Below are 14637 nucleotides of genomic sequence, written 5' to 3'. Positions count from 1 at the left end.
GTACCTAAAGATCATATTTCAAAAAATTTTATATAAAACGATCCAAATTGTTAACAAACGTAGTCAAACTCTGATAAGTTCAAGACATGTCTGCATCAATTGCATTTGTGTTGATCGGTGTAGTATTGCCTACCCTCGTACAAGGTAAGCCACTTTTGATGGTATCGAAACTAACGTAAAACATCCTTTTCAGACGTTAAGATGACGCAAATAAATACATTTTCATCAGATGATTGAAATCTGCGCACCGTTCCATTTGCAATATTTGGGATAATTATCAATATTTGGTTATCTTAAACAATCCATAAGTGTCATTATAAAAAATGATGATTGAACTAGACGAAACAGCTTATAAATACTCAGGCGTATTGAGTTTTATATATGCTATTTGAGTGTAGGACTCGAATTACTTTGACTCTGGTAGCTTCAACTTGTTATATTTCTGTGATATTTGTTATTTAGTTAATTGATACAGCTACGCAACTTGATTACAGATTGTGGTTTGTAGCTTTGACTCCCCTTCACAAATTATTTGCGTATTAAAAACACTAACCATGCGACATGCGGTAGTAACTACGGGAAGCAAACTGTTGAAGGATCCAAAATAAAACTTATTCTGAAAAAGGACATCTGCGTTCTTTATATTCCAGAATAAAACACCTGTAGCTACAACTACTCTTTTCTATTGTGTTACAATCTTAAAAACAGCTTCACTCGGCTCTCGCATTTATCCTGATCCTCGCAGTCTGTTTCGTGCTCTGGTCTTTGTCTGGGCTGGTCGCAGACTGAATTAGGGGGCCGGAGAATTTAAGGGGTGAATTTTCTCCCTTTAATTTTCCGGCCCGCTAATTCAGTCTGCGAGCAGGCTAACCGATCACGGAAAGCCGGGAAGGCTAAGCCTAAGAAGAAGTCGATGATCTCCCGGTGTGAAAATTCCCATTTACACATGTGTAGTTCACGTTAAAATTCCAGGTCATAATGTATTCTGCACATGTAAAATACGGCGTGGGAAACCAGCCGAGTGTAGTGAACGTAGGTTTTTGGCATATTTAAGCTAAAGAAATAATTTATAAGAAATAATCTTATATAAAAGCTGTCACACTTCTCCTGATTATAATGAGGTAGCCTTACCTTTACCCTTCAACGGTGGGCAAAGTTCTTCGTAAGATCTAGGAAGATTTAATTTAAGTCAAGCCCTGTGATACGAAACGTGATGATACTAGCCTGACCCTGCACGAGTTGAATCTTTCTCATCCAAACATTCTCTGTATTCCTCAGGTCAATATTGTCCAAGGACGATCAAAGAAGACAACAATTACTGTGCACGAGGATGTACGCCTTTTAGGGGTTGTTCTTCCGGCAGAAGAGAATGTATATGTGACGGAGACTGTGGTTATAGCTGTATCAAGAGAGGTATTTATTAAAGTAATGGTTTGGAATTATGTGTATATAGTGCATATATAAAATAATCGCATTTTTTCACTGCACAAATTGTTATCATTGCGCTATATGCATTTTGATTCAGCCGTGGTTAATGTTTTAAAATTATATAAAGGTTTGACATGCAAGCATTTGGAACCCAGGACTCTCGCAAATGGAAAGATAGTCGTTAAGAGTCAAAAGTTTAACGACACTGCAGTCTTCACATGTAATCCAGGATTTCTGCTTTCTGGTTCCAGTGTAAGGAGGTGTCGTGGAATGGGAACCTGGGACGGAGAAGAAGCCAAATGTGGTAAATGAAAAATAGATTTTTCTTTGGATTTACTTGTCTTTATTTCATTTGATGCACTTCATTTCATGATGCACTTATCAATATTACAAGAAAGAAAGTCTTAAAAGGTTGCCTTTTTCAAAAAACCCTGTGGCGAAAAAAGAGAAAATAATTGAAATCCTATTGGAATTGAACGCACAGTCTGTTCTATGGCTCAGGCGCCCTCTTGCTAGCGCCCGGAACATTACATAAAATGTTTCTTGCAGGGAAGAACTGTGTTGATCCCGGAGTCTCAAATAACACTTTACGACGTGAGCCAATCAGAAACACGAGTGAAACGTTTAGGTTATCAGAAGTACTACACTATTATTGTAATGCTGGATATCTTATCGAGGGAAAAGACAGTATAACATGTCAAGCAGATGGAACATGGGACGGGAAGACACCGCAATGTTATCGTATGTATTAGTTATGGATTTATTAAACGTAGGATACGGTTACAGAAGTCATCTCGGCCTAAAAGGTCGATTATTGACGCTTCGGTGGTCATAATTTTTCAGTTACCAGGTCTCGGAAAAGTTTGGTACGTCTCTGAAATATTTCACAATGGTAGCCTTTCTATTGCTATAGGTGTATCGTGTCCTCCACCAAAGCTTCCTGCTAATTCTGAAGTCTATTATCCAACTTGGTTTACCCCATCTCAAGGAGCCAAACATAACAGTCGCATATTTCTTAAATGCAATCCAGGATATATGAAGTTGGGATCTTCCCAAGTAATGACGTGCCTCAATCAAACATGGAAACTGCCCGCGTCATTTGAATGTTTACGTATGTAAAAATATCCCCTTACCTATTGTGAAACAATCTAGAAAGAGCATTTTATTGTTTATAATCTCTCTGGGACCCTTCAGACCCAAAGACAATGTCGGGAAAACTTCGGGCCTTTATTTTTTTCCGTTTCAAGTTTATTTTATTCTTCATAGCAAAAAACTGTGGCGACCCTGGCGTACCAGCAAATGGCGGCAAGAACGGATTAATTTATAATTTTAAAAGTAAAGTTACATTTTACTGCGACGAATGTTACAAACTCATCGGTGTTACTTATCGTGTCTGTAACGCAGATCAAAATTGGTCGGACGAACAACCTTCTTGCAAGAGTAAGAATGATATATTATATACTTATTATGTAGCAACCACATTCTAGGGTCTGGCTCTAAGCCCTCTCGAACCTACCTGTGACGTTCCCTCCACGCTGCCCCCCCACCTATTCCTATTATATATAGTTCTGCCAAATGCAAATGAATTGTGGGAGCTCTGCTTTAACCCTGAAATTAAACCGCGTCATAGCGGAATAACCTATAAATTCTGCAGAAGTCCAAACCAATTGCAAATCAATATCGAACATTCCAAATGGCAAAACTAGTCTCACCGGGAGTACAAATGTGGTTCGAAGCCCGATTTTTCATGCGACAAAGGTTATAATCTGATTGGAAATTCCCAAATCTCTTGTACCAAGTATGGAAATTGGTCAGAAAAAACACCAAATTGTAAAAGTAAGTTTAATTTAAAACATGTTTCAATTCCCGAGGTCATTCTTATATATGCACGCTTTAAACGTTTGCGATTTTGCTTTGCCAACTCTTGTTTTTCGGTAAAATAAAAGTCATGAATCCATACTCAAATCAAATAACATGTATCGTTATAGCTTGTTTTAGAAACAAAATTAATGAAGCAAAACTTTTAGAGTTCATGTTATTCAATAATTCAATTGCATTCCAGTCAATTGCATATCGCAAATTACTTTTCATTAATGGCATGTTGTAGTTGTTTCCTGTGAACGGTTTGCTATATCAGAGGTGATACAAGCTAATGTGTCTGGTTATGAATATGGTTCGACAGCAAAGTTTAAATGCAAAAGTTCCGATTACGTTATGTCAGGAGAGAATTCTACTCTCTGCATGGAAAATGGTAAATGGTCAAGTAAAGTTCCAGAGTGCCTAGGTTTGTAATTCTACTTTGTCAATCAGAGTACAATATATATACCAATATCACCTCCCAGGGCTCCCAGAGCACCGGGAGCGAAGATAGAACCCTGGATACGAGGTTGCAATTGGTTGCATTATCCTATAGTCTTAATTCCTTCCTACAACAGCCAGTCTCGGCCAGCGAGGCTTGGATATTTATGCATGATCTTTCCTTCCAGGTATATTGTCGTTTGTTAGTACCATTCGCTATCTTAAAGAAGCTCAGTTCTAATAAAAGGGTGATGAATGTGGAATTCACAGAATTTAGGCAGTACTATATATTGTCTAATTTTCATGTCAATTTTTGTAGATTGGTATCGAAAAAACCCCCCGGGTATTTGGGTTTCGTACAGTACACCCCCCTAACGCCTAAATAGTCAGTAAGCCTTGCCTTGGTATGAGCTTGGAGGACGGCAGAAATTCTCGAGAAAGATATTTTTTATTTTTTTAGCCCCATGTCATGTCCCAAACGCGAATATACCGCAGCGAATCTATAGAAGTGGCAGCAGAGCAGAGTTGAAGTGTGAGAAAGGCTTCACTGTCGTTGGCCCGGTCAATGGAGAAATGCCATTGTGTTCAAATGGAACTTGGTTCAAATATGGGAGGATATTCCCACATTGTGCAAAGCAAACTGATGTGAAAAAGAAAATAATTGATTTCATAGATTTCTTTTAAAGTACATTCTGGTAAAACTTGTGATAAGTGTTAAACTAGAAACTAAATGCAGAGAGATCATGCAGACATTTAAAAACTGCTAATTAAAAAGTTCTAATATGCTAAAGATCAATTAATTTTGGTATCAGGTTTAACGAGCGTACAAAACGTTCATTTCATTTTCTGCTGGCTTCCTAATACATATATGACATTGATGATTCATTGTAACCTTCATCTTATGACTATTAAGTTGTATTCGAATATACGAGACTCTGAAAATATATGACATTCTAATAATATAATTACCCACTACTTTTTGTTTTATTTGAGACGCCCTGTAGAACAAAGTTACAATTATTGCCCTACATTCCTAAGCGTATAAGTCGGTATGTTACACTTGGGCAGTCGCATATTCTGGTATGGTGCGATTAGAGTAGCTGATATGTTCCCAGTTTAATAAGATGGTGTATAATGTCTATGGCGATAGAGAATTCCCACCTTCCGTGTTGTACCATAATAAAAATTTTCTTCGTATACGTGGTGTTCTGCCAGGTTTCCATTGTTCAGGAAAATACAATCCTCTCAGTGTCGGCGGATTTTGCCCACCAATAATCTCAAAGACATTCGCAGAATACGTGACGTTTTCATCCAGACCAGCGAAATGTGGCTCGCTGTAATAAATACCGCTTTTTTGATGACTCTGGTTTGTCCGCTGAACGATATGGTTGCCATAAACTAAGACATTTTTTAGGCCCTTGTAAATAGTTACACCCGGTTTAGCTATCATGTGTGTGTACATGAGAATTCCTGTATCATCGATATAGTTACGGGCGATGACAAGATTATTGCCGGTTCTTGCTTTGATCCTACGCTGGAGTCACTGGGCCAGCCACCTGCATAGTTTTCCAGGAATTTCATACCATCAAATCGTTTTAAGTACACGACATGGTCATGGTGTGATCTTGAATTTGGGCTGCCATTAAAGATATTCTTTTCAATTAAAGAGTTGTTGCTGAAGCCACTGTATATTGAAGATTTTAAATAACCTTGGTCATCGAAGACTCAACTTAAGATATACTCAGCTTTAGCTTTAAATCTTTCCAGTAGGAATTGGATGATACGATGTTGTCCATCCAATCTATTTTCAAGACCATAGATGTTGTTTCTTAATGCAATACCGTATGATTTTTGGATATTCGTTGCAACATCAAATACGTCTTCATCGCTCAAAAATACGGAGAGCTCCAATCCGCTGTAAGACAAGTCATTGGGGACGTTTACTGAAGTGACGGAGTTTTTTTGTTTACTTCTAGGAATATTTCTTGAGAAGAAGACACAATGTGATAAATTAAATCTTCCTTTAATAGTAATAGACGGGTGTACCGTGTATTCATTTTAACTTCTACAATTTTTTTTAGGAATCACGGCCTGCTTTACATTCAATGCAAAGCGAAGTATTTTCTTCTTTGCTCTATTGATTAATTTGATTTTACTCACTAAATAAACAATGAAATTAGATGCAATAGTAATTTGCAAGGATGGAAATCCTGCGTACAGAGTAAGTAAAAGATTAGTCCACTCATTACAAGTAAAAGATTAGTCCACTCATTACAAAATGTTGTGCAATCGCCTTCAAGCTTTACCCAGTGGCCCACCCAAATAAAGCCGGGTTTTCATTTAGCTGCACTCTCCTCCGCAGATTAAACTGAGACGCGGGTAGACAGGCAGAATTAGGTAAGGTAATCGTAAGTGTGGTGAACATTTCAAAAGTGGGTACAGACCACTGGTACAGACGTGAATATTGTTATGCGTGTGGTATCCCACCCCCTGCACGCTAAGATTTCCGCTAGATGAAGTATTTGCAGATAGCGACAAATACAAAAACAAAGAAGTATGAATGCAGTCATTGCACTTTGTCATTTTTGTGAAATCCATGGTCCTAGTGTGTTATTTTGCACGCAGGTATTAGATTCTTATATTTAATGGTTTATGATAACTTCGTGAGTATATATTGCTTCGAGAAAACAAACGATTTTATAATGTTTTGAAGCAACCTGGTTGATGCTAGTCACATGATCTTACAAAAGCTAAATCAACTATCTTCAATCCCTAGTGTCACAGCTAGTTTTTTAGGTAGATCATACAACTTGATTATTGTTCAATAGGCAATTTATTAGTAAATACAAGCTTGTTTACAGGAGGATTACAAACTTACAGTCGGTTCTGCTCATAAACAGTGGGTAGTCACACTCTCTCATATGCATTTAGAAGTATAGTGAACTGAAAGTTTGTAGAATATTCTTAAAGTTCTTGATATTTAGGAAATATTAAGTATATATATGGATTCAAGATGTAAACAAAGCGTTTGTTAACATTATGGACTGACCCCACCTTTTAAGGGTCAGTCGATCTTGCCATGCTTGTAGTGTTTGCCTGCATTAAAATAGGAAACCAATACTTATGGTGATTGCCTGAAAAAGATGTCAATTTAGAACTTTGCTGTCCTTGGTGTTAATGTGGAAATCAAGTCCCTTGTGCGGATCGGTTCTGATGATATTTTTCCTAAATTTTACATTTTCAAATTCTTCTCATCAAAAACACTAACTAGTTCATACAGTATGTTAGATATTCAGACAACACAACATATTTCAAAAAGTATAGAAGTTAAAACAGAAAGCCCTGCATATAACAAATACACATGGTGTTTTTACTAACTGATGATTTATGCCTTTCTATTGTTAGGCTTTTCATGATGATCCAGTGAGTAATTCTCTCGGGACACAAAAGGATGCAAGTAGAAGGTGTGGTTATTTTTCATTAAATTTGTGGGATTGGGTTGTGTGACATTCACTTTTGTTTCAGACTATATGTATATACAGAGTGATTTGGTAAACACAGCTTGGACTAAATATAATATTATTTTGAAAATTAATGACACAAAATACAGCTTAGTTTGTCCTCAAAATACAACATAGTTTGTCCTGGGAGAATGTTGCGAGTCATTTCCAGCATATCCTAGCTGGCTTATTGACTTGTGACGGACTGTCATTGCAGGTCATCTCAGTCAAGTGCTTCTAATGTCTCACCATCAAAATCATCTCAACCAAAATCCAACCAGTGCGAGGTATGGTATTTTTCATATAGGGAATTAAGCTAAGTGAAGCTTATCTTGATGTTTCATATAAAATACAAATTGCCTTTGTAGGCATGCAGATCAATCCCACCTGACCATCCAGGTTTTTTGAGTGTGGATAAACATACAAGTGTTTCGTATTCCAGCAGTCGTAATCCAGCCCATCATGATGTGTACGTTGTTGTACGACAAGCATGTGTACGGAGGTATTTATCATCCTTACAGCTTAAGTTACATATTCCAGGTAATCACATTTTTTAAGGAAAAGACATGTTGTATTGTGAGAGATGAAACATATTCAAATAGTGTTCGAAATTTTATAGGCTTTTTTGTCGAGAAGTGTTCGCGCTTTTGTTCGAACATTAATTTTGAACGCATTCACAAGAATACGTTCATTTGAGTGCGGGTCAGCCTCAAACAGCAAGCAATTTATAATAAATTGCATATATTTGCTGCTAAGCAAATTACATACAGTGAACAATGACAAGACAATGACTCACTGTGATTACAGTGTCTTGGTTTCCAGTTGATTTCCATGAGTCAGCATTCCAGTTTACTTATAGTTCTAGGGATGATTATAAGCCACGTACTGCCTATTAGTTTTTCTGAGTTTAGTTTTCTAAGTTTTGAAATACTTGATAATAGCTGTATAACAAACAAAGCTAGAAACTTAACTTGCTGTAGAAATTTTAATTAAGACCATAGCTTCAAGTTGAAGGAAAATTCAGAAATAGTTATGTTAATTTACCGTTTTTTCTCCGTGAGTCAATTTTATCTTTAAGATTTTTTAAGGTTAGCGCTAACCCTGGGTTAAATTTTAATCCAGTGTTTTAGTTTATGTGCTTCTGAATCACTGTTCGTTTTAAAACTTTAGAAAATATGATTTCTATCGGTCCAGAAAAGTATTTATGAGAAAAGATATTCAACTTTGTAACAAGCGATTAAAAAAATTGATGTAAAGATTTGCTTTAACCCGGGTAGGCCAACTGGTTTTAAGCAACTGGCCCAGAGATCTAGTACGCATTACGTAACACCGAAGAATAACAGAATACAATTTGAGGACCAGGATGTCTTTTTCTTTCAGCCTAAGTTGTGAAATATGTCCTGGTCGAGAAGGACCAATATTTTTCGGAGAGGATGCTAATGGATATGTTTTAAGTCACACGTTTATCTTAAAGATTCTCAAGCCAGAGGTCTTCGCCGTTGGTAGGTATAGCACTGAAATCGCAAAGTTTGAGGGTTTTATCTAATGGACGACTTGCGCTTATTTAGACTAATTTTTTGTTCAAAGTAACTAGAAGAAAATAAATCAACACAGCTAGAAAGATCTTACTTAATTAGTGCAAATGCAAAGTTTGGCTGCGAAATTTTGTAAAATACGGAAAATATAGTCATGCGAAGTTGGCATATTTAATATTTTGTATACTTTTGTATTACGTGCGGAAATGTGTAACTGAATTAGTTAAAAACTTTTGGTCGTAATAAAAAGTATACAAAATTTCGTCAACTTCGCATGGCTTATTTTCCATAATTTACAACAACTCCCAGCCAAACTTGGCAGTTTTACTAACATTCACGAACAAAACTGGTAAACTAAACAGCATAAAACATCACCGTATTTAGCAAAATTGATGTCATCACGATATGACCATAAAACTATTGAGTTTAGTAAAATTGCCCTGTGTTTTATCCAGGTACAGCATTTAATTGTTATGATGGATCGAATATACCTTATTAATTCGTGGTCATTTCTAGTCAAGTAAGGAAATACGTTTTTGAAAATTTGTACTCATCTTGCTTGGTATAAATGCACATTCAAACAGAGAAGTTAGGAATTACAATGTTTGACCTGGAATTGAAATATATTTTTGTAGACATTTTAAAGAAATAATTGACAAACTTCAAAAAATGGTTAGTATTTCCTCTTCCGCTCAACTAATATGTTCATGATTCCACTGATCTCATAACCATCTTGTTTATCTGTAATGCTAGCCTTATTAATATCCTATTTTAAAGAGATTAGTTAAAATAACAGAGATTACTGTTTTCCACGGCTGCTTCGTGATTGGGTCTTGGGATGAAGCTTTACTGCTATTTTTAGAGATTTTACAAAGTTATATATTATACCTATAATAAGTACCGGTACAATAATTTTGTCTTAGAGGAGGTTTGCAATGAAATAGTAAAAAAACCAGCCAAGTCCTGCTAAATTATTTCGCCACTATAAAGAACATACTGCAACTCGTATACACTGTAGTCTGAGTATTAGTTATAACCGCGATAATTGGGTCCTTTAATTCTTTTTCAAGGCTGTAGAGGTTTTTAATTCTGAACAAGCAGCTCGCTTTGAAAGGTCAGGCAGGGATAGTAGAAACAGATTTACCAGTTCAGGTAAGATTGTGATGTAGTATAGCCTGCTTAGATGTGGACATGTTCAGGGTTTCTAAGAATTCAAAGGTAAAGGTACTGGGTACATGTTCAAATGTCCTTAAAGTTAAACTCGAAGATGCATTCTAACGTCTGTCTCTAATCAATGTATATTTTTCTTTTAGATGTCTTACGACGACAACACAGGGCGTCATTTCGCGCAATTCAGGATTTAACAAAAGACAAGGTACAGTGTAGATATTACTCATGATGGTGTAGATATAACTCATGATGGTGTACATATTACTCATGATGGTGTAGATATTACTCATGATGGTGTAGATATTACTCATGATGGTGTAGATATAACTCATGATGGTGTAGATATTACTCATGATGGTGTAGATTTACTCATGATGGTGTAGATATTACTCATGATGGTGTATATTACTCATGATGGTGTAGATATTACTCATGATGGTGTAGATATTGCTCATGAGTGTAGATATTACTCATGATGGTGTAGATATTACTCATGACGGTGTAGATATTACTCATGATGGTGTAGATATTACTCATGATGGTGTACATATTACTCATGTGTGTACATTACTCATGATGGTGTCTAAGATACTTTACTACAGAGTACAGTACATATATTCTTGTAGCACTGTTTTGAGATTATGCTGTATGCGGGTTTCATATATTATTAGACAAACATATGTAATAGACCTATATTATTTACTGTTAGTGCATTGAATCCAATGCTTTATCAACAGCTACATTAGGCCAATTACTGTACCATTTTCCTTTTGCAAAATTGTTTTCAGCATTTATTTCACTATCTTCATCTGTACTTTGCTTGGATACTTAAAGCTGGTGCACATCGAGTGACAGAGAAAGTTCTAGAAGGCCCTCCTAGGGTGAGCTATACTTTGTATTCCATCTTTTTTTGAAGTATTCATTTAGAGTACACACTACAACATGAAGAATGAATTCTTGTTTAAATTAATTCATAATTATCTCTTGAACGATAATCAGTAATGTTCACTGCTGCATGCATCAATTGTCTCACTTTCATCTGCATAATAATATTATTTGAAATTCAATGATATGGGTGATATTTGAATTCATCATGGGCAAAAGAGTCAGGATGTGAATTTCATATCGTAATGTTTGTTCTATCATGTTTCAAACACGACATATATTGTAGTAGAACATTTATAGTAATGATATATAGGCCCACTTATGTCTTCACCTGCAAATTCAGAAGGGAAAAAGCTATTTATGAGTAAATTATTATCTGGGACAATTTATTTTTTCCTACTCAACCGGTAGAAATGTAAAAGCTTTAAAACATCTTTCCAACAACAAATTGAATTTTAATGGTCATTCGACAATGCCAGAATTAGCTTCAGTTATTTATTGCCGATGTTATCCATTCTTAGTCTATATCAGTGCTTATCATGCATGTGCTAGTTGGCATGCATGAAAATAGAAAAGTCATTTATTAAATAATTTCAAGTAACATGCACGTATAGAAAGAGTTCAAGGAAATGCTAACTCAGTAATCAGTATTGTCGAGGTGGTGACCACTGATTGGCTGTTTTTCCTCAAATGAGCTAGATTTTTGCAATGAGAACTGTGCTGGGGAACTAGACATAAACATGGGGGGCATATCTCACATGTATATGAAATCAACAACTGTCCCAGATGTATGAGCTGATGTCGTAACCAACAAGTATTGTTTAAGGACGTTAAAAACTAAACTTACTAGCGGCTCCTTGATGGATATTGATTACCACGCGCAGCAATTAGCGACAATATTAGGTCAAATATTATGAAGAGCTGGAAATATATGTCGTCTTGTTATGGTCATGCGGTGTGCTATTTATACGTCTGCTTGCGAAGCCGAAAAGGGTAAAAATGGTAATTTTGGGTAGACAACTTTGACATTACGATGATTTGACATTACGGAATGCAACTGAGGGGAGAATTGGCAAGAGATCAGGAAACGTGTTAAAGACTTGAGACTTATATTCGTGTGTGCACCAGGCAAATAGTCTGAAGTCCTGGTTTCTGTTGTTGGAGGACTTAAGGGTCATGTACACAAACGCATTTAATTATGAGGCTTGCTTCAAACGTGTTTCGCATGCGCCGAACGCTCAGAGAACAAGACTAGATAATGAGCACGAAGATGCAGCCGTTCCAAACGGCCTTAAACGAACTAACGTATGAAACATCTGGTGAAAAGACGCAGGTATATAAGCACTCCACAGCATAGAACATGCACTTCATCGTGTCCATAGATGTATTAGCCCAGGCGAAGAGAGAGAGAGAGGGCCATAAAGAAAGAAAAGAACGAGTTAACCGAAGTAACTTTGGTTGGAAAGAGGTTTGATGACAATATGAAGAGCTGCATAAAGTTCGTAGTTGTGTTGTTTGTGCTGTGTGTGATCCACGCGAGCCTTGCCAAGCCGAATTGGTTGTGGATGAACGATGAGAATGTCGATCGCCTGTATTCTAAAAGCTCACTCACACTCAAACCCATTGAGTGGGAGATCTTAATCTTCTCATCACGTTTCAATGGCGGTATTTCCAGCCGAAAAGGGGCTTGATTTTCACTGATTTACCTTATATCTTTCCATCTATTGAAAGAAAACTTTCTCATTTGCCAGAATTAACAAAATTCATATGCCACACTCGATGAGTGTGAGTGTGAGTGAGCTTTTTGAATACAGGCGGATGACTCGGAGTTGGCGTTTCGAAATGGGAACAAGCACGAATTCAAAAATATGAAGAGAAAGATGAACGCAAGGAAAGGCTGTGGAGGTTGTGCATCCGGTGATTGTTACAACGGTGTATGCTATGCATGAATATATACAATAAGAAATACGGACTTGGTTTATGGATTTTTTACTATGTAATACTGCAAACGCGCATGTGCATGAAATAGATTAGGAAAAATTTAGAAAACGTAAACACTATGTAGATATGAATAAAAGCATTTCAAAATGTATTCTTTTTTTCTCTTGATGGCGTTGGGTCACGTCTCAACTAGTGTGTCCTTGTCTATAAGAACATTGCATACATCAATAGATTACTTTGAGTTCGGTATTTTGCAATTCCTTTAATGTCAAGAACTCGAGTGAGCCTGTGTAAATTCAATAAATTGCACGATCGCGGAAAAAAACCCACATTTAAACTAATAATTTGTCACTATAAACTACCTGATCGTACTACCTTAAGAAATATTGAGTTACACTGTTATTAAATGTTATCAATACGGGCCTAGTCACAATCGGTGTTGACTACATCAGAGGAGTTCACTATAATCATCCTCTGAACCCAAATACAATTTCACATCACATCTCGTAGCCTAGAGTCAAGAGCGCTTTACAATATAACGACTGTTATTGAAAATCTCACATATTTCAAAATAATATAAATTGTGCGATCGAAAAACGGTATTTGTACCACATGACGAGTCGATTTTTTGCCGTGTCACATCCCAGTCCCCGATTTTCGAGCTGGGGCCGGTTGTTCGAATGGTGGATAAGTCGCTATCCAACGGATAAGTCGCTATCCAACGGATAAGTTTTATCCAGCGTGTGACTTGCGTTGCACGAAGCTTGGATAACTTTATCCAGCGGATAAAAATCGCTATCTACCGGATAAATTTATCCAAGGTCTGGAGGTGGTTTAAATCCACTATCCAGTGGATAAATTCAAAGATGTATCTTTGAGGTAACACTGTAAACATTTATATAAAATAGGACAAAATGCCATATTCCTGTTACTGTGTTTCAACAAACTAATACACATCATGATTGTATTCACTATTAGAAATGTTTTCGAAATGCGATTTGTCGCAGCAGCGTTTCACGTTGCCTACACATTCCGTTCCGGGCGGCGATTTTTTGGAGATCCTCGCATTTATTATAGGCGGTAAATTTACTATACGCTTCTAATCAGTTTATAAACGCGAATATGCAAAGAAAGATTCAACCTATTCCAAGAAAACTTGCTAATATCTAAGTAATTTCCTTCACGCGAGCATTAAAATAGTGTTCCTAAATTTGCTATGGAACCGAATAGCAAAGCGTTGCAAGGTCAAGGAATAAAATTGCAATGTGTTTAATTAATAAAATCACTATGATGTGAAGTGCAAAGTTCGAGCAAATCACTTGTTCAAGTCTTTTCCATTCAGTAACTATACTCGAGAAGCTTAGCAACAGCTGACGTTGTGGTACGAAATTTCAGGATAATCCTGTTTTCTTCCGGTAAATTTTAACTTATCTATTGGTTAGCTATCCACTTCACTATCCACGCTTCGTGCAATGCGTTTTTATTCAATGGATAACTATCCACTGGATAGCAGATTTATCCGTTGGATAGGACTTATCCGTTGGATAAGTTATCCATCTTTCGAACAACCGGCCCCTGGCGGTTAAATTTATCAAACTGCAATATCAATTATATCTCGTGCCACGTCTCGCGTGAACTGCACGCAACTATTTGGGACACGACATCGACGGCGAAAAAATTGCTCTATTTTTAAAATATAGACTTGACATTCTATGGTTTTACATGCAATATTGTATATACTGCTTAAATCTTCAATTGGATATCACAAATTAACAAATCTTTAATTGGATGTTACAGGCCACAAATTTCTGATGAGAATCCTACTTAACTGTATGTGTACTGCGTTGACCAAATAATTTTTTCTTTGATTTACTAGGTAT

General features: G+C 36.6%; 3 protein-coding genes and 1 pseudogene across 3 annotated transcripts; 3 read left to right on the top strand and 1 right to left on the bottom strand.

Annotated features, from left to right (window-relative positions):
- Window positions 1-37: 37 nt before the first annotated feature.
- On the top strand, window positions 38-3628 carry LOC114542271 (CUB and sushi domain-containing protein 3-like). The gene is made up of 8 exons (XM_028561946.1): window positions 38-144; window positions 1279-1413; window positions 1556-1732; window positions 1978-2169; window positions 2342-2539; window positions 2695-2868; window positions 3083-3264; window positions 3536-3628. Exons 1-7 carry the CDS (start codon window positions 87-89, stop codon window positions 3196-3198), a joined length of 1050 nt encoding a protein of 349 aa, XP_028417747.1. The 5' UTR covers window positions 38-86; the 3' UTR covers window positions 3199-3264; window positions 3536-3628.
- Window positions 3629-4413: 785 nt separating this feature from the next.
- On the bottom strand, window positions 4414-5783 carry LOC114542273 (annotated as a pseudogene).
- On the top strand, window positions 5356-8772 carry LOC114542270 (folliculin-like). The gene is made up of 5 exons (XM_028561945.1): window positions 5356-6351; window positions 7132-7190; window positions 7444-7513; window positions 7595-7728; window positions 8607-8772. Exons 1-5 carry the CDS (start codon window positions 6283-6285, stop codon window positions 8770-8772), a joined length of 498 nt encoding a protein of 165 aa, XP_028417746.1. The 5' UTR covers window positions 5356-6282.
- Window positions 8773-9232: 460 nt separating this feature from the next.
- LOC114542272 (folliculin-like) lies at window positions 9233-11016 on the top strand. The gene is made up of 5 exons (XM_028561947.1): window positions 9233-9281; window positions 9397-9433; window positions 9832-9913; window positions 10075-10136; window positions 10720-11016. Exons 1-5 carry the CDS (start codon window positions 9235-9237, stop codon window positions 10843-10845), a joined length of 354 nt encoding a protein of 117 aa, XP_028417748.1. The 5' UTR covers window positions 9233-9234; the 3' UTR covers window positions 10846-11016.
- Window positions 11017-14637: the final 3621 nt, after the last annotated feature.

The sequence above is a fragment of the Dendronephthya gigantea genome, unplaced genomic scaffold, assembly GCF_004324835.1.
Source record: "Dendronephthya gigantea isolate DGI-Jeju-01 unplaced genomic scaffold, DenGig_1.0 000344F, whole genome shotgun sequence".
Classification (NCBI taxonomy): domain Eukaryota; kingdom Metazoa; phylum Cnidaria; class Anthozoa; order Malacalcyonacea; family Nephtheidae; genus Dendronephthya; species Dendronephthya gigantea.
The sequence above is the reverse complement of the archived record's forward strand: the minus strand, read 5'-3'. Positions and strand labels throughout refer to the sequence as shown.